The 23,311-nt window shown below is 42.1% G+C and overlaps 1 protein-coding gene across 5 annotated transcripts in view; it reads left to right on the plus strand.

Moving 5' to 3' along the window:
* Nucleotides 1-23,311, plus strand: part of SASH1 (SAM and SH3 domain containing 1) — a 331,377-nt gene that overhangs the window by 113,777 nt on the left and 194,289 nt on the right. For 2 of the 5 annotated variants that reach the window (XM_025422516.3, XM_025422517.3), the window contains exon 1: nucleotides 20,820-21,002. The exons of the other annotated variants lie outside the window; for them this stretch is intronic. In XM_025422516.3, the coding sequence (XP_025278301.1) occupies nucleotides 20,835-21,002 (168 nt within the window). In that variant the 5' untranslated portion in view covers nucleotides 20,820-20,834. Of the gene's footprint in view, nucleotides 1-20,819; nucleotides 21,003-23,311 lie in introns of those variants that run through there. 5 annotated transcript variants of the gene reach the window in all.

A 23,311-nucleotide genomic window follows, 5' to 3' on the forward strand; every position in this document is an offset into this window, starting at 1 on the left:
CATTAGCCATTAGAGAAATGCAAATAAAAACCACAATGAGATACCTCTAGATGCCTATTAGGATATCTTTTAAATTTTTTTTATTTTTAAAAAATATTTATTTGTTTAATCTCTACACCCAATGTGGGGCTCAAACTCAAGACCTTGAGATTAAGAGCCTCATGCTCCCCCAACTGAGCCAGCCAGGCACCCCCTTTTAGGATGTCGAAAGAAAGAAAGAAAGAAAGAAAGAAAGAAAGAAAGAAAGAAAGAGAAAGAAAGAAAGAAAGAAAGAGAAAGAAAGAAAGAAAGAAAGAAAGAAAGAAAGAAAGAAAGAAAGAAAGAAAGAAAGAAGAAAGAAGGGGATCCCTGGGTGGCGCAGCGGTTTGGCGCCTGCCTTTGGCCCAGGGCGCGATCCTGGAGACCCGGGATCGAATCCCACATCGGGCTCCCGGTGCATGGAGCCTGCTTCTCCCTCTGCCTGTGTCTCTGCGTCTCTCTCTCTCTCTGTGACTATCATAAATAAATAAAAATTAAAAAAAAAAAAAGAAAGAAGAAAGAAAAAGAAAGAAGAGAAAGAAAGAAAGAAAGAAAGAAAGAAAGAAAGAAAGAAAGAAAGAAAGAAAGAAAGAAAGAAAGAAAGAAAGGACTGGTAATAGCAAGTACTGGCAAGACTATAGCAAGGTGCACTCTCACACATTGCTTATTGGAATGCAAAATGGTACAACCACTTCAGAAGACCAATTTGGCAATTTCTTACAATTGCAATCTAGCAATCCTCCTCCTAGGCATCTACCCAAGTGAAATGAAAACCTATGTTCACACAGTACCTATCCATGAATTTTGTTTGTTTGTTTTAGAGATTTTCTTTTAAGATTTTATTCATTTATGAGAGAGTGTGAGCAGGCTCAGGGCAGAGAAAAGGGAGAGGGAAAAGCAGACTCCCCACTGAGCAGGGAGCCTGATGCAGGACTCTATCCTAGGACCCTGAGATCATGACCTAAGCAGAGGGCAGACACTTATCAGACTGAGCCACCCAGGCACCCCTCCATGAATGTTTATAAATATTTTTTCTCCTAATCAACAAAACCAGGAAGTACCCAAGCACACTTCGATGGTAAATGAATTAAAAAAAAAAATGCTATACATCTATACAATGGAATACCTCTCAGCAATAAAACAGAACTCCTGATGCACACAGCAATATAGATGAATCATAGATGCTTCACACACATGAAATGCTAAGTGAAGGGATCTAGACTCAAAAGGCTACGTGCTGTATGACTCCACTTTCGTGATGTTTTGGAAAAGGCAGGACAGTAAGGACAGAGATCAGATTAGTATTTTCTAGAGCCTGGGAGTAGTGGAAGGAGTTGACCACTGCAGGTCATGAGGGCATTTTTTTGGATGATGACACTGTCCTTTTTTTTTTTAATTTTTATTTAAATTCCAGTTAATTAATATATGGCTTAATATTAGTTTCCAGTGTACAATATGGTGATTCAACACTTCTAATATCTTGATTATCATAGTGGTTAAATGACTGTAAAACTCACAGCACTGTACAGTCAAAAGCATGAACTTTACTACATGTAAATTATACTTCCATAAATATGACTTGGAAGAAAAAGAAGCAATGCTGTAGATAGTACTTAGTTGTCAAAAACTATGAAAGTGATATTAAAACAAAATGAAACTCTGCCCTGGCACTTTAAGCTGGGTGAATGACCTTAGGCAAGCTTTTTAGCTTTTACAAATATTCATTTCCTGGGGCGCCTGGATGGTTCTGTCTGTTAAATGTCTGCCTTGGGCCCAGGTCATGATCTCAGGGTGCTGAGATGGAGCCCCTCATCACATCGGGCTCCCTACTCAGTGGGGAGTCTGCTTGTCCATCTCCCTCTGCCGCTCCCCCTGCTTGTGCTCACTCTCAAATAAATAATAAATCACTCAGATAAATAAATAAAAACATAAAAAAAAACATAAAAAACCTTCCAGGAGAGTTGGCTTTTGATTTTATCTGTGTCAGCCGACAGAGATCCAGTAAGATGCGGAGTGATTGAGGAAACAAGCCAATTTGATAACCAGAAAGAAATGTCCCTCATCACCCCCTCCCAAAACAGATCATGGGAATTCGTGGCAGGGGACCTTTTGAGCCAAACCTCCAAGCTGGGCTTGGATATTGTGTAGGGAAACCGCATCATCAGGGGCCCGGTGGAAGCTCACATAAGCGGACGTGACGTCCTGATTCGGACACACTATCCTAACGTCCCAGTCTTTGGAAAAGAGCTTGTATAAACCCCTTCTCCCCCATTCCAGTGTCTTAGATTTACCCTGAGGAAAATTCATCATAAGCTCAAATTTAAAACCTCTTGGCTGCAGTCTTTCTTCACACTTCCTTGTTGAAGGCATGGGGAAAATGGTTCAAGAATAACTAAAGCTGTTGTTTTGTCTACTATTTGAGGTATAGTGCATGTTTCTCAATGGCCTGTGCTTCTTGGGGCCTGGTATTTAAAAACAGCTAACTCTCTTCTGGGTGCAAAATACCACTGCAAAGCTATTTGAAAGATTTCTGGCAAAGCAGGGAAATAGAGGGTGGGGTAGAAGCAGAACATTGAATGAAGTGGCTCTTTGTTTATATAAATAGATAAACCTGTGTCGAGACTCTTTGCCCTTCTACTGTCCCTACAATCCCTCAACAGGTGGCACAAGCTCCTTGACATTTGTAGAGCAGATGGGATGTCATTTTAATGTTGCTTCTAATTGACAAGGGCCTCAGTGGCTGTGCGTACAGCTGCATCCCTGGTTTAGGGTGGGCAGCAGAATCAGAAACTGCTACCTGCTCTGGTGGAGGAGGGAGAACTGTAATTGTGTCAACTGGCCAGAGCACATTGTGTTAGGTCCTAATCAAAGGCCTTATTTTGCTGGTTTTATTTCCCTTAACTTGCCAATCCTTCCCTCTCCCTTGCATAGCTCTGAATGTTGGACAACCTCAACAAGGAAACTTTGTTCCTCTGAAAATTACCTTTAGCATAAGCCCAGTGTTTTCCTGTCCAGATTTTCCAAAGCAATTCAGGTTGCATTAAATTTACACCAGAAGCGAGCTTGTGCTTCTCAGAAATGGTCTAGAGAGGAAGTGAAAGGGCTGGGAAGTAGCTCAGGCAGTCCTTGGAGCCTACCAGGTATTCTAATCAGCATATAAACAACACGGAGTCAGAAGGCCTGTCCCTGTGCAGCCGTAATTTTTGCAATTCTCATTTCATAAGCCATATGGTGAGTACATGCGGCCCCACTTCCTGTAGTGAACACATGCGATGCCAAGACTACAGCCACGTACTTCCTCACTCAGCATCTATGAGGATTCTATGCGCTAATTAGAATATTTTTATTTATACGAAACAAAGCAGAAAACACTTACTTGATTTGGAAATGGTCTTTTACACTGTATTGGGTTCTCTTCAAATATTCAGCTTCTTGGAAGAAAACAAATCCCAATTATTAATCATATCCTATTAGATCAGGCTTGAAAACAATTTATATGGTAATGAGGAATTTACAGTGCCCCCTGAGTATATTATATTGTGCCTGAGTCTAAGGGTTATTTCTAAGACATTCATGGTCATTTTCCTGTAATCAATAGCATACATTTTCATTTTAGGCCCTCAAACAAATTTTGGAAATAAATGTCTTACTATTCTCTTTCTCTCTTCTCCCTAAGGACCATTACTGTGTCCTTTAGCTCAAGAGGAGGGACTAGAAAGAGAAGATGTGTTTATAATACCTTATTCTCTCTGAAGCTCCCAAGTCTATTTTTAAAATTTTTTAAATTTATTTTATTCTATTTAGTTGACATATAGTGTAGTAGTAGTTTCAGGGGTAGAATTTAGTGGTACTTGCACCTAACAGCCAGTACTCATTGCACCATGTGCCCTCCTTAATGCCCATCAACCAGTTACCCCATCCACCTACCCACCTCTCCTCCAACAACCCTGTTTGTTTCCTAGAGTTAAGAGTCTCTTGTGGTTTACCTCCTTCTTTTTCTTATTTTATTTTTCTCCCCCTTCCCCTATGTTCTTCTGTTTTGTTTCTTAAATTCCACATCAGTGAGATCATATGGTATTTGTCTTTCTCTGACTGACTTATTTCATTTAGCATAATACTTTCTAGTTCTATCCATGTCATTGCAAATGGCAATATTTCATTCTTTTTAATGGCTGAGTAATATTCCATTGCATATACATACAATATCTTTATCCATTTGTCTGTCAATTGACATCTGTAAATCCAAGTCTATTAATGAACAAAAGTATAGATGATTTTAAAAAAACACTTAATGATCTGCAGCATTCAAGTGACTAAGTGGGCTAGTATTTATCATTAGTATTAAACAGAATTGAAATGAAAATTTTAATAGCCAATGTTATCATTCATTCAGGGCTTCCTTTATGACAGGTATTGTACTAAGTGCTTTTCTGTGTAATATTAAAAGTAACATTATTAGCAATATTATTATTGATAATTTATTATATTCCATGCATAGTGTCAAGTTCTTTAGCTCATTTATTCCTTTGATCAATGTATGTCATAGACATTATCATTAACTGAGTTTTATTTTATTTTTACTTTTTAAAAATATTTTATTTATTTATTCATGAGAGAGAGAGAGAGAGAGAGAGGCAGAGAGACACAGGCAGAGGGAGAAGCAGGATCCATGCAGGGAGCCTGATGTGGGACTTGATCCTGGGACTCCAGGATCATGTCCTGGGCCAAAGGCAGGCGCTAAACTACTGAGCCACCCAGGTGTCCCTATTTTTACTTATTTAACCCTATTTTATAACTGAAGAAAGTAAGGCTTGAAAGTTCAGCTTGGTAGGTCTGAAGCCAAAGCCTGTGTGTGAATCTTTGGATCCTTGGATGAATCCTTAAGTGGACAGTTGTGGGGGTTTTTTTCTGATGCATTGATTGAGTAAATTCAAACTATTTTAAAGCTAAAGGATTGTCTTGCCTTGGTCATGGGAGCTTGCTGGGCTGTCAAAATCTCAGAAATGAGAAAACCTGCCGTACCCTTGAGCAGTTCTGCCTTCCTGAGTACTTGTGCTATGGGCCAATGGATTTTTCCCCTTCACGGCTCTGAGGATGCAGTCATCCTTTTGTTCACCCATTTCCTGGCACACCAATGTTTTCTAGAACAAAAGCAGAGTCTGAATATTACTTCTGCCTAGCTTGATTTAAAACTTTTATGGTTTTTCCAAGTGATTTACTTAAAAATATAACATCGCTAGAGTCACATCACTGTATTTACTATTTGCCATCGTTTCACTCTTATCTAGGTTTTTCCAGCTGGAGGCAGCTCCCATGGTCTTTCCTCTGCTTCTCCCATTTTAGATGGGAGAGGCTGAGTGGAAACCCACCATGCTCCCCGGTGGAGGCAGCATGGAGCAGACGGGCCCTTTCATTTTTAATTCAATGAATATGAAGGGAGCCGCTCTGTAGCTGTTTTCAGTCTAGACAGGATACGATCATAATAGCACAAGGAAAAGTTCATGTCTTGCAGCCAGGGACAAATGAAGTGGGTACAGGGCATAGATATATGTCATGCTGTGATTAACATCGAGCAGCACACTGCCCACTTCAGGGCATGGTGCCCAGATTAATTGGCTTGCCCAGAATGCATCTGTGATTAGAAGAAAGCTCTCAAGAAATGCTGGGCAGTGTGCATTTGGACTCTGAATTGTTCTCCTCACAGGCATTGAAAGTTGGGCATTTTATTTTATAGACCAAGAGCAAGAGTGGGTGTTTGACACCATTGGTTTATGAAATGTTTTGCTGGTTTTCCTTCACAGGTTATAAATATTTCTGGGAGAACCCAGCCGCCATATGTTGGTAGTATTTATTATTGCTTTTCCGAGGTGCCCAAGCTCTGGTTCAGGCGGGGATTGTAAAATTATGGGGAGAGGTGTGTATCTTGAGTATATGCTTGAAAGCTCAAAGTGAGGCTCTTTATGTCACATGAGCTACTGAAATAAAACCTCTGTTATTGCCATGCTTAAAAATACTGCTGTTTGTGCCTCGAGGAATATAATGGTGATCGGACGTGGCACCTGCCTGGCTGACTGAACTTCGTTCTGCGTCAGCCAGAAAGGGAAGGAGTCAGGAGAAATAGCCAACGGCACAGAGCAACTTCAAAAATAGTTTCTCTCGGTGGAAAAGCTGAGATGAATAGTAAAGAAGGTAGACTCTGTATCCAAGAAAAATCAAGGGTGAAATTGCTTGTATTGCTGGCCAAAGGCTCAATACTTGTCTTGGATGCAGACAAGCAATTCCAATGGCCTCTAAAAAACCGAGGCATGCATAAGCCAATGATAAAACTCAGCCCAATAAAGAGCCCTTGTTAATCTGCGACACCATGTTTATCATCATACCTGCAAAGCCAGGCAAATTAAACACCATGGGTGGACCAAAAGAGAGGGTTCCTGAATATTTGTTATGATTAAGAAACTTTGAGGAAATATTGAGAAAACCTTTTAAAATGTGACTCCCAACAGCTCCTGCTTGCTTTTATTGGATGCTTGGATCAGTTCAGGTTCTATTCCTTAAAAATTTGTCATAATACATTCCTCTTCCTTTCTGGAAATGCTACAATAGGTAAACCTTACCCAGCATAGCCCATCATTTATCAGTGAAGCATTCAAGAATTGTAAAAAGTTACACTTTCTGAGACTGGGTTTTGAGAAGAACTCTTTGTCTTTCAGCCTCAGAAACTCAATCCTTCCAATTTTTGGAAGAGAATCTTACATAGAGAATCTAGAAGTCTAACTTTGAGTGAACAGTGAGAATTCCTGCCTTGGTGTCACATCAGAGACCTTGTGGTCTAAGGCACTAGTAGCATGGACTTCAGTCTCTGCCACTCTCATTCATTGAGATATTCATTCATTCATTCATTCATTCATTCATCAGACCATTAGAGCACAACTGTCTCTGGCCAGCATTGAATTTGGTTCCATGAAGGCTTGAATCTAGAGGAGGAAAAGTGGTAGGCATGTTTTGGAAGGCAATAGATGAATAGGTAGTGTTTCAAAATATGTAGTGTATAGGAGAGTGTCCATTCACAGTAAACAGTTAACAAATATTAGCCTTAACATTAACTCTGTGTTTATCATTAGAGAGTAACGGCATAGAGAACTTTCCAATGACAATTTATTTTTTTGAAAGATTTTATTTATTTATTCATGAGAGACACACAGAGAGAGGGGCATAGACGTAGGCAGAGGGAGAAGCAGGCTCCTTGCGGAGAGCCTGATGTGGGACTTGATCCCGGGTCTCCAGGATCACACCCTAGGCTGAAGGTGGTGCTAAATCACTGGGCCACCAGGGCTGCCCTCAATGACAATTTAATTCAAAATTCCAGTATCCACATGCATCACCAGTTTTCATTTTACATTCATTTATCCAAAAATTATTTATCAATTTTTCTCCTACAATACTGGAAACAATGGCATAGACTATTTGCAGATTTTCTTCTCACTTCTGGGCATATGCACTCCTAATTTTTCAGAGTTAAATATCCCATACAGAGGATTTCCCATGCTGTTACATGTTCTTTAACATTTAATCAGTGGATATTATTCTTCCAATATCATTTCTTTGACCATTTTTCTCTTGTGGAATATGAAACTTCTTTCCAAATTTTCAATATTAAAAAAAATAAGCCACTGAGCATCTCATTTCCCCCCCAATAATTTAATAATTTACCAGAATAAATTCCCAGAAATCTAAATACTGGGTTAGAGATATAAACATTTTTATGGATTTTGATGCATCCTGCCAAATTTCTGAGTCTTATACTAATTTACAATGATAATTTTCTTATATCAGTCACATTCCATTGCCACCTTCACGAAGACACAATTTGATTTCTAGAAGGAAAACTGAGGAACACTCTAGTCTCATCAAGAATGTATACATAAGCCTTTTCTTATACGTGTTATCTTCCAGATGGCATAACCCATTCATTGTGTAAATAACTTGCACTAAGCAGGAAGGCATTCTTAGCACCTCCTTACTTCCTTAGTCCTTATTAGTTCAGCCCATTTCCATACCTAAACAACCTCCTCCAGCCCCTTGCCTTTGGCATTACAGAGTGTCATAAATGGCAGAGACCTCAAATATCTCTTTTACCCCTTTCATTTTAGAGTTAAGGACTCGGAGAGCCAGGGAGATTGTGAACTACTTCAGATCACAGACTCAGTGGAGAGATGTGGGACAAGATCCTCTGCATAAAGCTGATTGGTGCTGCTGCCAGAAAATATCAAGGGGGGTGGCCCATATACGAATATAGGAAAGAGAAAGAAAAAATCTGCATGGCCTTTGGGCAGGTATGACCTGAACATTAATGAAGTGTTCTAAATTTTACTCCCTCCCTAATGTGCCCAGGGCATTTCATGTGTACCCTGTTTTTGCAAGCTGCGGAATTACCTACCCAGCCCAGGGACGGCCACAGTTTGTGGTGCACTTCAAAAGTAAAAGGAAAGTTATCTTCCCAGAAAGGAAATTAGGAAGCACCAAAATACAAAGGATGAACTCTTCCAGAGCAGTAAGACTAACCTTTTTAGCTCATAGCATACAAAGTGCAGTGTGATTGACCAGCCCCATACCCTGAGCTTTGGATCCACCCATTCTCTCTCCAGCATTTCTTAAAACAGCTTCATGTTCCCCCAACACATACTGTTATTTTATTTCTCTGTGCCTTTGCACCTGTTGCTCTCATAGCCTGAAACCAATTTAGCCCCTAGCTAGCTAATTTGACTCGTCCTTCAAGACTTATTAAGTCAGACAATGCCTCTTGCAGGAAGTCCTCCATGATGACTCCAGGCTGCAGTCTCTCAGTTTATAAAGGACCTGTGCATTCTTTTGTCACAATGGATTGAGAATATTTGTTTCTGTGTCTGTCTCCCTCACTAGACTAAGCTGACCAAGATCAGGATCTGTGACTTATTTTCACATTCCCAATACTGAGCACACAGTAGGCATTTCATAAATATTTATAGAACTGAAATACTTAAAATGTTTTTAAAAGAATTTTGTGAAAACTCTAAAATCTATTGAAGGTGGTTTGTGTATAGCACAGGAAAATGTGACTAGAGTATAATTCTTACATAGAATGCTTAGATCAATTTTGTTGTATTCCTGGGCAGGACAAAATGTGTTGGCAAGAAAGAGGTAGTCTATTTGGTCTCAAAATAAGAGAAGCCAACAACAATAATTTCTCAAAAGCGTAAATTGTTAATATCATCACCATCATCTCCTCTGGGATCTTCTAGAAGTACCCTCTCTTAAAGTTTCAACCTCTCCTTCTCCACTAGTTCTTTTCTGCTTAACTCACAAATTCACTCAAATCTTTCACATGCTTCAAAACCTTTCTTCAGACCTTATGAACCTGTCTGTCATTTTTCTTCATCCAGTTTTCTTCATTATTCTTCACTTCCCTGCAATATAGCTTCTACTCCTTCCCCTGATGCCGAAATTGCACCGGCCAAGTAAGATTGCCAGTGACTCCCAAAATGAGTATTCTGCTGGTACTTCTGTTGACTTTCCCATCATGTTGGACACTGTTGATCTCTATTTCCTATAATTCTCACCTTCCCTGACAATGTGGCATCATGATCCTCCCCCTGGGAGACCACTTTCACTCAGACAATGCGTCATTCCCTAAAGCATCCTCTTGAATGCTGGTGTTCTCCAAGTTATGTCTTTCTCAGTTTTCCATTCTCATTTATACCAATTTCATTTTTTTCACTACCCATCATATCTTGTGGCTCTTTCAAAAAGTAAAGATACTTGAGGGACACCCTAGGTGACTCAGTTGGCTAAGCATCCGAGTCTTGGCTCAGGTCATAATCTCAGAGTCATGAGATCCAGCCCCACATCAGCTACTGCTCAGTGGGGATTCTGCTCTCTCTCTCTCTCTCTCTCTCTCTCTCTCAAAAAAATAAAAAATAAGTGAAAATACTTGAGAAAAAGGAACCCTTGTGAAATGTTGGTGAGAATGTAAATTGGCACAACTACTATGGAAAACAGTCTGGAGATTTTTTAAGATACTAAAAATAGAACTACCATTTGATCTAGCAATTCCACTTCTGGATATATATCCAAAGGAAATGAAAAAAAAAAGCATCTCAAAGTGACATCTGCACTCCTATGTTCATTGCAGCATCGTTCACAATAGTCAAGATGTAGAAACAACCTAAGTATATGTCAACAAATGAATGGGTAAAATATGTAATACATACAAATATAAATGGAATGGAATATTATTTCGTCATCAGAAAAAAAGGAAATTGTGCCATTTGTGACAATGTGGATGGACCCTGGGGGCATTATGCTAAGTCAGATAAGTCAGGCAGAGAAAGACAAATACCGTATGACATCACTTATATGTAGAATCTAAAAAAGCCAAATTCAGAACCAGAGTAGAATGGTGGTGACAGTGGTGGGCAGGGGTGGTAGATATTGGTCAAAGGGTACAAACTTCATTTACAAATGAAGACAAGTAAGTTTTGGGATCTAATATACAGCATGGATTATAGTTACTAACACTATTATATATTTGAAAGTTGCTAACAGAGTAGATCTTAAATGTTTTCACCACAAAAGAGAAATGGTAATTATGTGACATTATGATGATGGAAGTATTAGTTTCATGTTATGATGATAATCATTTTGCAATATGTAAGTGGAGCAAATCAACTTGTTACACACCTTAAACTTACACCATGTTAGATGTCAATTATATCTCAATAAAGCTGGGAAGAGAGCAGGAATATTTCAGGGAAAATGAATAGACTGAACAAAACAGAGAAGCAGAAAATAGAAAATCCAATGTGGAGAAAGGTATATAGAAGCCTCCCAGAGTAATTCTGCGTTGGACTTTAACAGAAATTAAGCTAGAAAAGCCATGTGGGATCAGACAGGAACTGATATGCATGTGCTAAAGCACCCGTATTATTAACCTTTGCAACCTCTTGTCTAGATTACTAGCATAACTTAAAAATTGCCTTGTCCCAAATTTCACCTTTCTCTAGGCTCCTTATCACCATTAATTATAAAACAAACCTAATTGGACAGTTTAACCCTTCACTTAAAAAAAAAATAAAAAAGATTGGATGCTCCCGAAAACCATGGCTATTTTTTGTCAATACCTAACTCGATGTCAGACATAATCAGAATTCAATCAGTATTTGTTGAATGACTGCCTGACTAAATGAATAATAGACCAAAATCTCTCTAATTTAAACTAATAGGAGAAAGACTAGTCAAAAGTATGCAATATTCTCAAAGAGTGTAAAAAGTAGTATAAATAGAAGAATTATACATGAAATGTTTATGGCACTTTTTAAAAAAATTTTTATTTATTTATGATAGTCACACAGAGAGAGAGAGAGAGAGAGAGAGAGGCAGAGACATAGGCAGAGGGAGAAGCCGGCTCCATGCACCAGGAGCCCGATGTGGGATTTGATCCCAGGTCTCCAGGATCACGCCCTGGGCCAAAGGCAGACGCCAAACCGCTGCGCCACCCAGGGATCCCATTTATGGCACTTTAAAAAAAAAGATATATATATTGAGAGAGAGAGAGCACACACAAGCCAGGGGAAGGGCAAAGAGAGAGGGAGAGAGAAAATCCCAGCATTGATCCCGCTGTAGAGTTGGATCTCACAACCCTGAGAGCACCACCCAAGCCAAAATCAAGAGTGAGACACTCAGCCAACAGAGCCACCCAGGAGCCCTGTTTTATAACGCTTTTAACTGGCATTAAAAGACTATTTTCTGGGATGCCTGGGTGGCTCAGTGGTTAAGCGTCTGCCTTTGGCTCAGGGCATGATCTCGGAGTCCTGGGATCGAGTCCCACATCAGGCTCCCTGAGAGGACCCTGTTTCTCCCTCTGCTTATGTCTCTGCCTCTCTCTGGTGTCTCTCATGAAGAAATAAATAAATATTTTAAAAAAAGATTATTTTCTGATATCGGTTGAATATCTTCCCATTTCTCTTCTTTAAGTTTTATTCTGTTGATTTAATAGATCTCTCTCTCTCTCTCTCTCTCTCTCACCCCCCCCCCCCCAACTCCCACAGTACAAAAGCAAATCTGGCCCAGCCTGGGATGAATCATCATGAACTGTGATGAGTTAGTCTAGACTAAAGTAGATTTATTTATGGATTTACCAGTGAATGGTTGATTTGCTATGATTTAGCTTTAGCCCTTTAATTTTGCCTTTAAGTAGTTAGTACAGAAAGAAAGAAAATTTTCAGACAGATATTTCACTGTTTTTTGTTTGTTAGTTTTGATCATGCAAGAATAGCTGTTTTTTGGAGAATTTTTATAATCTATGCTACTGTTGAGGAATCTTCAGCAAATGAAGATTTGTATTTTTCATCTTTTTTTCTTTCATGTGTGTTCCATTTAGACCAGGAAATTGACATTTCAGCCCAGAAGACTTAGGCCAGATGTTAGTCCACTGGCTGAAAGATGGATTTCCTGCCCTCATAGGTGACCTCTGAAAGCAAAATAGGCTTTTTCTTAATGGATAGACTGTCCAAATGACCTCATTTCTAGAACAAGTGTTCTTTGTTCAGTGTCTCTTTGCTATTGGAATCAACATCATCTGATTTTTGAGAACATTCATTAGATAAAGAGTAGCTAGCACCTAGTTGTTTCATTTATAAGGCATAGGGAAAAAATTACTCCTGGACAATCCATTTTTTGTCCCTTTAAACATATTTGTGTTCCTTGAGAGGGAAAATGGTGCAGAAAATCTGGTGCTTGCTTACCCATATTAATATTTCTTTTAGATTTCAAACCTATTTGGGCCAGTGCTAACCATAGAAGCACAGCATATTATGTGCTTCCCTAGACAGGGAAGTGTTTCACTAAGCTTGACCAAGGCACTATTTAAAGAAGTAGCTATGACCCCAATGTCCTGTCACTTAAACCTCTATCTCCATATGTGAAAAGCTCATTGAGACATTCCCAGGGCACCACCTCTTTTGATGAATTCTTCACCAAGTTCATTTATTTATATCTTCAATTGTATGAGGCAGCTCAGAAAAACTTGGATAACTGAGCCTTTGTGTGTGTGTGTGTGTGTGTGTGTGTGTGTGTGTGTTCACATGCACTCATGCCTGTGCGTGTATCACAGGAAGTGCAATTTGAAATAAAGTATCCAAGAGAGGACAATAGCCTTGAATGACAGAGGGGAAACCATAGGACTTATTATACATGGAAAAGAGGGGAGTCAGATTGCGTGAGAAGGAAGATATACGTCTCTAAGATTCTAAAATGATAGAATTTTATAGCTGAAGGGAAAGTTGAGAGTTTTTTTTGTTTTGTTTTGTTTTTTCCAGGAACAGGAATGGGAGTGTTTCTTTATAATAGCTAGATGATAAATTTTACTAGTGTTAAAATCTTGCTCCTTGTGATCTGAAATGTTGGCTTCTTTACAAAAGACAGAACAGAATAAAGCAGAACCGTGTAGAGTTAATATCAGTCTGGGCTTTACATCTAAGACTCAATGGTTCTCCCTCAAGTAATTTATATAGTAAATGCGTGACTCTTTAAAAAGTGAGTGGTCAAAGGATATCATACTTTTCCTTTGTTTTAATGAGTCAACAAGTATTTTTTCCAGAATGCTGATACACAGCTCAGGGCTCTCCTCTTTTTTAAATAGTCATATGGAAGTGTCTGCAATCATAAGTTATTTTTGGTGGTTGTTCAAGCGAAGTATTTTGGCTAATACTTCAATTCCAGATAAGATTGTAATAGTCTTCTTATGGTTACCAGGATTAATTATGTGAGAATCTTTTGTCCCCAATACATAATATTATGGAACTTCAAAGAAGCACAGCAACAGTTTTAAGTAGAGATTTTCAATTTAATGGAAAAATTTATTTTTCACAAGTGTGTTTAAGCAATAGGGACAGCCAAGTAGGCATTCTTATAAGGTAAAGTTTATAAAATAGACAAGATGGATGAGGCGGTTTGGTTGGTGGATGATACATCCCAGCTGTGCTTTTAAGCCTTTCCTTGCATAATTTGGAAATATTTAACATAATCTCTGGTCTCTTATTAGCACATTCCTTTTTTTTTTTTTTTTTCCTTCTTAACACTCTCCTAAGATAAAAAGACATATGAAGGAGTATGATTCCTCTGGATGTTTCCTGTTTTCCTCTCTTAGGTATCAAGGTTGCTCTCATATAACCAGAGAGAGACACTGTTCTCATATTAATTCAGAAGTAATTTTATTTTATTTTTAAAGATTTATTTATTTATTCATGAGAGACAGAGAGAGAGAGAGAGAGAGAGAAAGACAGAGACAGAGGGAGAGGGAGAAGGAGAAACAGGTTCTCCTCAGACAGCCCAATGCGGGACTTGATCCCGGATCCTGGGTTCACGCCCTGAGCCTAAGGCAGAGGCTCAACGGTTGAGCCACCCAGCTGTCCCCAGAAGTAATTTTATGAATTAAAGTCTTTTAGTTCTTTGCCATCAACATTGTGGATTCAGTAGTGGCAGCCCACCAGCATTGTTTTGCTTCTTGTCCTTAAGGTGCTTTGTCTAATAGTTCAGAATCCTCGTATTTTAGAATTACACATGGCTTTAGAAATGATTGAGGCTGATCCTACTATGTAAAATGAAATTGCAGTCGTGGTACCATGATGACTGATGGAATAATTTCCAGGCAGAACCTCGGTGTTTACACAGCATCAACACAGATGACAACCTAAATGGTGAGGCTAGTAACATAGCTTATCCGAGTGGAAGAAGAGATTGCAGAGAAAAGCATTTATAGTCCTGCATCTCTTTTTTGCTTATTTACCTTCTCTCCCTAACCAGTGGTCTCTGTCTTCACTATGTTTTAATTCTTTAGTTTTTGCTGAGCTCTTTTCTCATCTCTCTTGCTGAGTATTTTGAGATGAAGAGGCTTTTAAGCAGGTAATGCTTTAGCATGGGCTTGGTTCACCTTTAAGGCATTTATGGAAAAAAAAATTGTTTGGGATTATTGTCAAAGGGAAAAATGTGGGATCCCTGGGTGGCGCAACGGTTTAACGCGCCTGCCTTTGGCCCAGGGCGCGATCCTGGAGACCCGGGATCGAATCCCACATCGGGCTCCCGGTGCACGGAGCCTGCTTCTCCCTCTGCCTATGTCTCTGCCTCTCTCTCTCTCTCTCTCTCTCTCTCTCTCTCTCTGTGTGTGTGACTATCATAAATAAATATTAATTCAAAAAAAAAAAAAAAGGGAAAAATGTTGTAGCACTTCAGTCTTTCCTTAAAGTGAGATCCCTGAGGCATTGTGGAATGCCCCGCGTTGGAGTGCCAGAGAGGGCTGCTGATGGTAGGCAAAAATTAAATGAGCTTATCTATTTTCATTGCTCAATTTCAGAAAGCAGCATGGTAAAAAATAAATGGGGCTATTTATAATCTTTCAGACTTAATCTTTGCTTAATCTTACATTTTCTCTGCAGAATACGTGTTGTCTTTTTAAAAATAACAAGTATTTAAATGAAGCTATGTTCCTAAAGCATGTCTATCCTATGGATAATACATTTTAATTCCAATATTTAATTGCCTTTTAAAACCAAGTACCCGGGGTGCCTCAGTTGGTTAAGTGCTAAGCGTCTGCCTTTAATCATGCTCAGGGCATGATTCCTAGGTCCTGGGTTCAAGCCCCCCCCCCCCCAAAATCAGGCTCCCTGCTCAGCAGGGAGTCTGCTTCTTCCTCTCCTTCTGCCCCTTTCCCCTGCTTGTGTATGCGTGTGCAACACACACACACACACTCTCTCTCTCTCTCTCAAATAAATAACATCTTAAAAAAATAAAACCAGGGATCCCTGGGTGGCGCAGCGGTTTGGCGCCTGCCTTTGGCCCAGGGCGCGATCCTGGAGACCTGGGATCGAATCCCACATCGGCTCCCGGTGCATGGAGCCTGCTTCTCCCTCTGCCTGTGTCTCTGCCTCTCTCTCTCTCTCTGTGACTATCGTAAATAAAAAAAACAAAAAACAAAAAACAAACAAGTGTCTAGTTTGGAGATCTCCATTCACTTATAATACAGTTTCTTTTACCAATTAATTTTTTAAGGTGTTAATTATTTTCTTATGAGAGACACACAGAGAGAGGCAGAGACATAGACAGAGGGAGAAACAGGCTTCCTTTGGGGAACTCAATGCAGGACTTGATCCCAAGACCCCAGGATCATGCCCTAAGCCAAAGGTCATTCTATCACTGAGCCACCCAGGCATCCCTCAATTGATTTTTCTAAAGCAATCTCCTGGTATGGCTTTTCAGTATATTATATTGTAAAACTTCACATTTCCTCAGCAATGTGCTTTTTTCCCTTATTCTGACATTTCCATTGTTCCAAATGGCACTCAAAAGTGAGCAGATATCACAGCCACCTTGGTGGGTGGGTGGGGAGTATTAAAGTACAGATGGCTGGTCCCACTCCTAGGTTGTCTCATTCTGTAGTCTTGAGGCAGGGCCCCAAAATGCACATTTCCAACAAGTTCCTGGGTGATGCCAATGCTTCTGTTCTTAAGTCTACACGTTGAGAAGCAGTGATCTAGATAAAATATCACAAGAAGTGCTGGTAATAATGACTAAGAGAGTGGCAGTGGAGATGGAAAGAGGTGGAGGAGTTTGACAAGTATCTAGGAAGTAGAATCAACAGGGCTTATCCATGGTTTAGACATGAGTGTTGGTAAGTGAGGGGAAGGACTCAAGCAGGTCTCTTGACTTTGGTAGCTTGAACAAATACATGGATATAATAAGTACTGAAATAAGAAATGAGCAGGGTGGGAGGGTTAGATCAAGGTGAAAAATCATAAACTCCATTTAACTAAAATGTTTTTAAAATGTCAAACATAATGCGTAGCCTAGAGTAGATGTGAAGTAAATGACAGATGTTGTTCTTGCTGTTATTACTACCTTGATCATAAAAACTGATCACTCCTCATCACCCCACCCTGCCAGAGGTGACCTCCCTACCCTTTTCTCAACAACCGCATTCCAAGACTAAGAACTACTCCTTTGTGTGGATTAAGGTATGAACAAGGAAATTTCCTGCTTATAGCTCTCATCTCATGGTATGAGTAGATAGGGGAAGAAAAAGCTAAGGGAGGGGAAAGGTGGGGAAAGGTTATAATTAACAGAGAATTATTGCCCTCATTATTGCAGATAACCTCACAACAATCATATTAAATAGGTGGAATTATCCCATTTTACAGATGAAAAAAATAACTTGCCCAATGGCTCATAAAAACTTGAGTGAAAATTCAAACCCAGCTGTCCTGACCCCATTATATTTGGGCTTTCTGCTCCAAACTCTGCCTTTAATGCCAAGTAATAGACTGGTTATCCTTCCTATGTCAGGATGATGACCTAAATGCAGGCAACACCCTATAATTTCTGGACTAGTGACTTTTAACCTTTTAAAATCCTGATTTGTAGCAAGAACCACTTTTTACACAGCAAGCCATATTTACACTTGTATGTATATGTCTGTATATATGTACATATATATGTGGACACATACATATATGTGCAACACTATGACTAATTTTCAAGGAAGTGCTTAGTGAGATAGGTATTATCAGTATTTACTCTCTATGAATACAATCTGATACTCTCATTCATTGCAATAAATATTTATTAGGACCCACAGAATCTATTTCATGGTCAACTTTTGGGTCACCACTAGATTTTGGAAAATCTTCTAGATCCTTTTCTTTCCTTGGAAGTCATTCACCAACACTGTAACAATTCCAATTAGCTACGTGAGAGAGAGATGGGTGGAAAGGAAAAAGAGGAGAGTAGGATTCCTGTGTATTTTTCCATAGATACGTCATTAGTGGCACATCTACACTTGCCTACCCTGCAGATCTTTGTAAGGACAAATATATTTTGCTGGAGATGAAAGAACTTTAAAAATAATCAAATAATCTGACTGATCCTGCCAGGTAGCTCCTGTTCACTTGGACTGGTTGTTCAAGTTTTCTGGAGCCCATTTCTTCACCTGGGAGATGAGGGATTTCACTCAGATCACCTCCAAAATGCTTTCCTGCTATCATGAGATGTAAGTCTATTATAAAAAGCTCTTAGTAAACGGGACTGTATGGGATCTGAAATAGTATGATGATGCTCATGATGTTGATGATGATCCTTCTTTTACATTTTGTTAAAAAGCCCCTAAAGAAATTTTGGAAAGTAAAGATTGACATTAATTAAAGGAGAAAAGACTCAAATTTGAGGGAAGTAATCGGACTCATTTTGAGTATACACAATATGAAGTTGAGGGTAAAGAGGTTAATTTTTAAAATGCTCAACAAAATTATTCATGCTATAGAAGTTGAAGAGTGACTCCTCAAAAGTCCTTAGTTATCTATAGACAGCAAAATGATAGGAATCAACGTCCCCCCTCCCAACCCCGCCAATTATTACTTACCTCATTTTCCTATACATTTACTAGGAAGCATGGAGAAAAGAAACTTCAATATCTAGGATAAGTTGATTTCTAGAAGTGCCAAAATGCTGGCTAAGGTTTAATTATATTGATGGTGCATAGACGTTGCTATTAAAAAGTACCTATCTTTGGATGGCCCTGAATTATATTATCACCTCTGAGGAGTCGGGTGGCAATTAGTGAGGCCTTGCCACATCTAGGATTGGGCAACCATAGCGTGGAAAGGTTAAATGCTTTGCCCCTAGGTTGTCTGATGAATCAAGAAGAGTCACGATTGGTGCTGGAGACTTAGCCTTCCTCCAACTCAGCCCCTGCCACCCTGCTTGGTTGGCTTCTTGCTCAGTCACTTGGCAGGAAAGTATTTATGTGGAGAACAAGCTGCCTCCTGGCAGACCTGGCGTGGTTCTATGTATTTTCTTGAATTTAGTAAAGTCCTACATGGTTAACACACTGACATTCTTAAATAAACTAGTAAAATCAACTCTAAAAGGTGGTTTTCAGTTTTTTCCATCATTTGCTTTTCATGTCTCTATAGATGTGATAATAATGATATTCTACATAAAACCCACGACTACTGTCGCTGAATTTATTGGGGTTCCCAGATTCTTAGAGCACACATCTGGTATACCTCCCGCATCAACCCAGGAAAGCACAGGCATGGTCAGGTTGACTCAGTGTCCGGCACTTTCCACCCTTCACCATGATGCTTCCCTACTCTCCAGGGGAAACTTTCTCATTCTTTTTCTTTCAAAAATATTGCCATATGGGATTATACTTCCAAATTTAATTACTTTTGGAAAAGTTTTTCAGTTTTGAACTTTCTGATAGGGGCTATTCATCCATTGGCATTGATAGGTGCTCCCAGTAATTACTGCTTTTGAGTAGGGGGATTTCGAGGACATGCTCTTATCTCCCCGCCTTTTTCCCCTGTGGACTGAGAAGGAAAGACACAACACAACAAAACAAAAACCACGAGAGGCCTCTAAAACAAGCAAGGGCTCTCTCCCTGGAGCATCTCGCCTGCCTTTTTTTTTTGGGGGGGGGGGGACTACTCAGCCCTTTAACACGGGGGTTGTTTCCTGGAGTTTCTTAACTGTTTCACCAAGTGATCAATCATCAAATCAGGTGTATTGTCATCTCCCAGGGAAAACTCTGAGTGGTTTTTAAAGAACGAATCCCAAGAGGATAAATACCTCTACCGGGCTATATGCCTCGTAAGATAAATCCGTCACGGCTCTTGCCCTTGGAAAGACACACAGCCCCCCCCCCCCCCCCCTTGTGTGCTATAGCTAAGTGGTTACAACAGTGATGCCTAGTTTTGGAAATGGCCCTTCCCTGTGCCCTCGCCATAAGGCAACCATTCAAACCCAGAGCGCATTTCCCCCAAATAGCGGAAAGCCCCAGCGCTGGGGGGCGTTGTGGGCCCCCGGGCACCAAGACGCGCCCCCCCTCCCCGCTCCTCGTCAAAACGGGGCCCACAGTGGCTCGCGCCCAAGCTTTCCCACTTGTTTTTTCGCACGTGTTGGCTGACAGCAGGCCGGCCCCGGGAGGGCAGGGCGGGCTGCGGGGGCACAGGGCGACCCGGGGGCTCCCGCCGTCCGGGGCGCCCGGGGCCGAGCGCGTTCCCGGGGCGGCGCGCGAAGCCCGGGCAGGGCGGGCGGAGGCGCGGCGCGGCGCGGCGCGGCGGCTCTTTCAACAGGCGATCTGTGCCCCTTCCGTGGCTCATTTCCATGCAAAGAGCCTGACATCAGAGCACCTTTTGTTGCTAAACGCTTTCTTCAGCGGCGAGGGGAGAGTCCCGTGGAGCTGGCTGGAAGAGCTCATTTCCGACGCAGGGGTCCCGAGCTGCGGCCGCCCGGGGCCGAGGCCCGGCGCTCAGCCCCGCGGGGCCCGGGCAGCCTCGCCGCAGCCTCGCCGCAGCCTCGCCGCCCGGGGAGGGCCGCGGGCCTCCGGCAGCCGGTCCCGGCCCCGGCGGAGGCGCCTCTGCGCGGCCGAGCGGCGCCCGGGCCTCCCGCCTTCCCCGCCGTGCAGCGCGGTGGTGCGGACTTTGCCTCCTGCTCCCCCGCGGCCCGGGGAGCCGGGCGGGGAAAGTTGGCGGAGTTGCCCGGCGCGCGGCCCGCCGCCCCGGGAGCCGAGGTGCAGGCGCCGGCGCGGGGCCCCCGCGGGGGCGGCCGGGGCGGCGGGGCGTGCGGCGCGGGGGCGCGGGGGCGCGGGGGCGCGGCCGGCTGACGCGGGCGCGGGCGCGGGCGCGGGCGCGGCGGGCGGGGACCGGCGGCGGGGGCGGCGGCGCGCGGGCGCGGAGCGAGGGCGCTCGGGGGCCCGGGACGCACGGCCGGCGCGCGCGCGGGACGCGGCCATGGAGGACGCGGGAGCGGCCGGCCCGGGGCGCGAGCCCGAGCCCGAGCCCGAGCCCGAGCCCGAGCCCGACCCAGACCCCGACCCCGAGCCCGAGCCCGAGCCCGAGGGGCGCGCCGGCATGTCCGAGGCGTTCTCCCGGCTCTGGACCGACGTGATGGGCATCCTGGTGAGTTACCTGGAGCCGGCGGGCGCGGGCGGGCGGGGCGGGGCGGGGCGCACCCCCAGGTGCGGGACGGCCCCCTCCGCGCCCGGCGAGCCCTCTGCTCCGGGTCGGCGGCCTCCCCCCAGGTCCCCGGGCTTGACGCACTCGGTCCAGGATTTCAAACCCGAGTTAAAAACTAACCAGCCCCAGATCACATCCTCGAGGGCTCTGCAACCGTCGGGGACGGCAGCGGCCAGTTCACTCCGGGACACCTGCTGAGTGTGCCTGCTGGCGTGCAAAGGGCTAGAAAGGCTGCTTCAAGCAGTCGGTGTAAATACATAGTGTTTAGCTGCTGTGCTCTCCCGGTTGGGTTGGGGAGGAGGCTGGTGTTCCTCCTGTTTCTCTCTTCATTTGTTGTCCAACCACGAGAGGAAAACAAACCCATCTTCTTAACCACCAGAAAGTGTACTTACTCCGTTTGCAGTTTTTCGACTTGTAGAATTACAGGATATCTGTTGTTTTATGTTTGGGACTGAAAACAATAGGACTTATTTAGCGAAATCTGTATGGTCATGTAGTTTGAAGTGCCCAGTAACTAAAACCGCCCATGGCTTTGGCATAATTTCTGAAAAATAGTTCTTAGGCACTGAGGATGAAGCTTTAACTTGTGCGGGGTTCAGAGCCCCGGGGAATTAGTAGATGCGCTTTGGTGCAGCTGCAGATAGGCAGGTAGATGGGAATCAGATGGCTGGGGGTTATTACAGTCAGACATCTTAATCCACACTTTTATTTAAAAAATCGATTTTAGTTTAAAGATTTAGAATTGGCAGTTGTCGGAAAAGGCTCTATATTTACTCTGGGATGTTTTATCTTTCTAATGGAAGGTGTGGTTTTTGAAAAGAAACACTTTGGGGATGAGAAGTGTACCTTTTTTTTTTTTTTTTGCACAAGAATTAAGCACTTGGGCTTTGGAGTAAGTGAGACTGGTTCAAATCCCCACTCTCCAGTTGACTGACGGCATGACCTTGGCCAAGGTGTCCAACCTCACTGATCTTCAGTTTCATTACCTGCAGAATGAGGCAAAGAAATGAGATCTTCAGTTACATTACCTTGCTTCTTAGGTTCTCTGAGGTTTAGTTATGTAGATGTATATCTAGCGCTCAGCATACTGGCATATAGTAGGTGCTCAATAAATGATAGCTCTCTATTATTTTCCCCTGGAAATAGTCTTGGGTTTCATCTCTCCAGACATCCCAAAGTCTCACCTACTTCAGTTTTAGGTGTTCATTGGTGTTTATGATTATTCCTGTACAGAAAACCAGGGATGATTGGTCAAAGATTTCTGCTTTTTTCACTCTCCAGTATTTAGAAAAAGTATATTTAAAAAAATCTCAAGTTCTTGCACTTTCTGAACTTTATTGGTGGATATGGGCCTGTAAGTGAAATTTCAGAAAACCCAATGAATGTTTTAAAGTTAATAGTGATAGGTTTTTAAGTTAGTCAAGCAGGAAGCTTATCTTGTTATTTCTTGCTTAGATCCTGCTCTGTAAATTTTTAGTCACTGAGAAAATTGGTCTGATAACATCACATTGCATCCCTTACTAGGGTGTGACTGTGGAGGGGAGAGCTGGAGGGGCTCACTTGATGGGAGTGTGGGCTCAGGGTTGCTTGGGAGGGGGGTGGTGGTTGGCAGGTGGCACTTACTGAAGATTTGCTTTCCCTTCCCTGGCAGATTCCAGCGCTGTTTGGTCAGTTGTAGCAGTGTTCTTTGGCTGATTTAAAAGATGGGGTGGGGCTGGAGAAGCTCAAACCTGTTATTCAAAGGGCAGATGTAGGAGAAAAGAAAATATGTACTTCTTACAGAGCCAGTAGTTCAGTGCGAGGCTGGAAAGAATGTAAATGATTATCCCAAAGAGAATATGTTCACTTCTGTTTTCCCGTCTTTTAGACAATCTTATATTTTCCTTTGGGGTAAACATAGGCATCACGATTGTTCCTTTGTAAAATTCAGAAGAAGATATGGTTTACCTCTGCTTTATGCACGTCTGTAAAAAGTCACCGGGTTAAGAGGATCTTTAATCTGCTTTTAGAAAACTCTCATCCCCATGTTTAGAGGAAACGGTCTTTCTAGAAATATATCAAGACACAAAATTGACAGTTGACTTTCTCTATTCTTTCTGAGATAAAAGATTGCATTTCTTTCCTTTTTTTAAAATAAGATTTTGCAGTCTATCAGCCTACACAGGTGAAGTGACTTGCCCAATGGCACGCACACCTTGGTGACAATGACAGACTGTACCCCGGTTCTCTGACTCTTATCTATACCAGCAAAT

The sequence above is a fragment of the Canis lupus genome, chromosome 1 (assembly GCF_003254725.2).
Source record: "Canis lupus dingo isolate Sandy chromosome 1, ASM325472v2, whole genome shotgun sequence".
NCBI classification, from domain to species: Eukaryota; Metazoa; Chordata; class Mammalia; order Carnivora; family Canidae; genus Canis; species Canis lupus.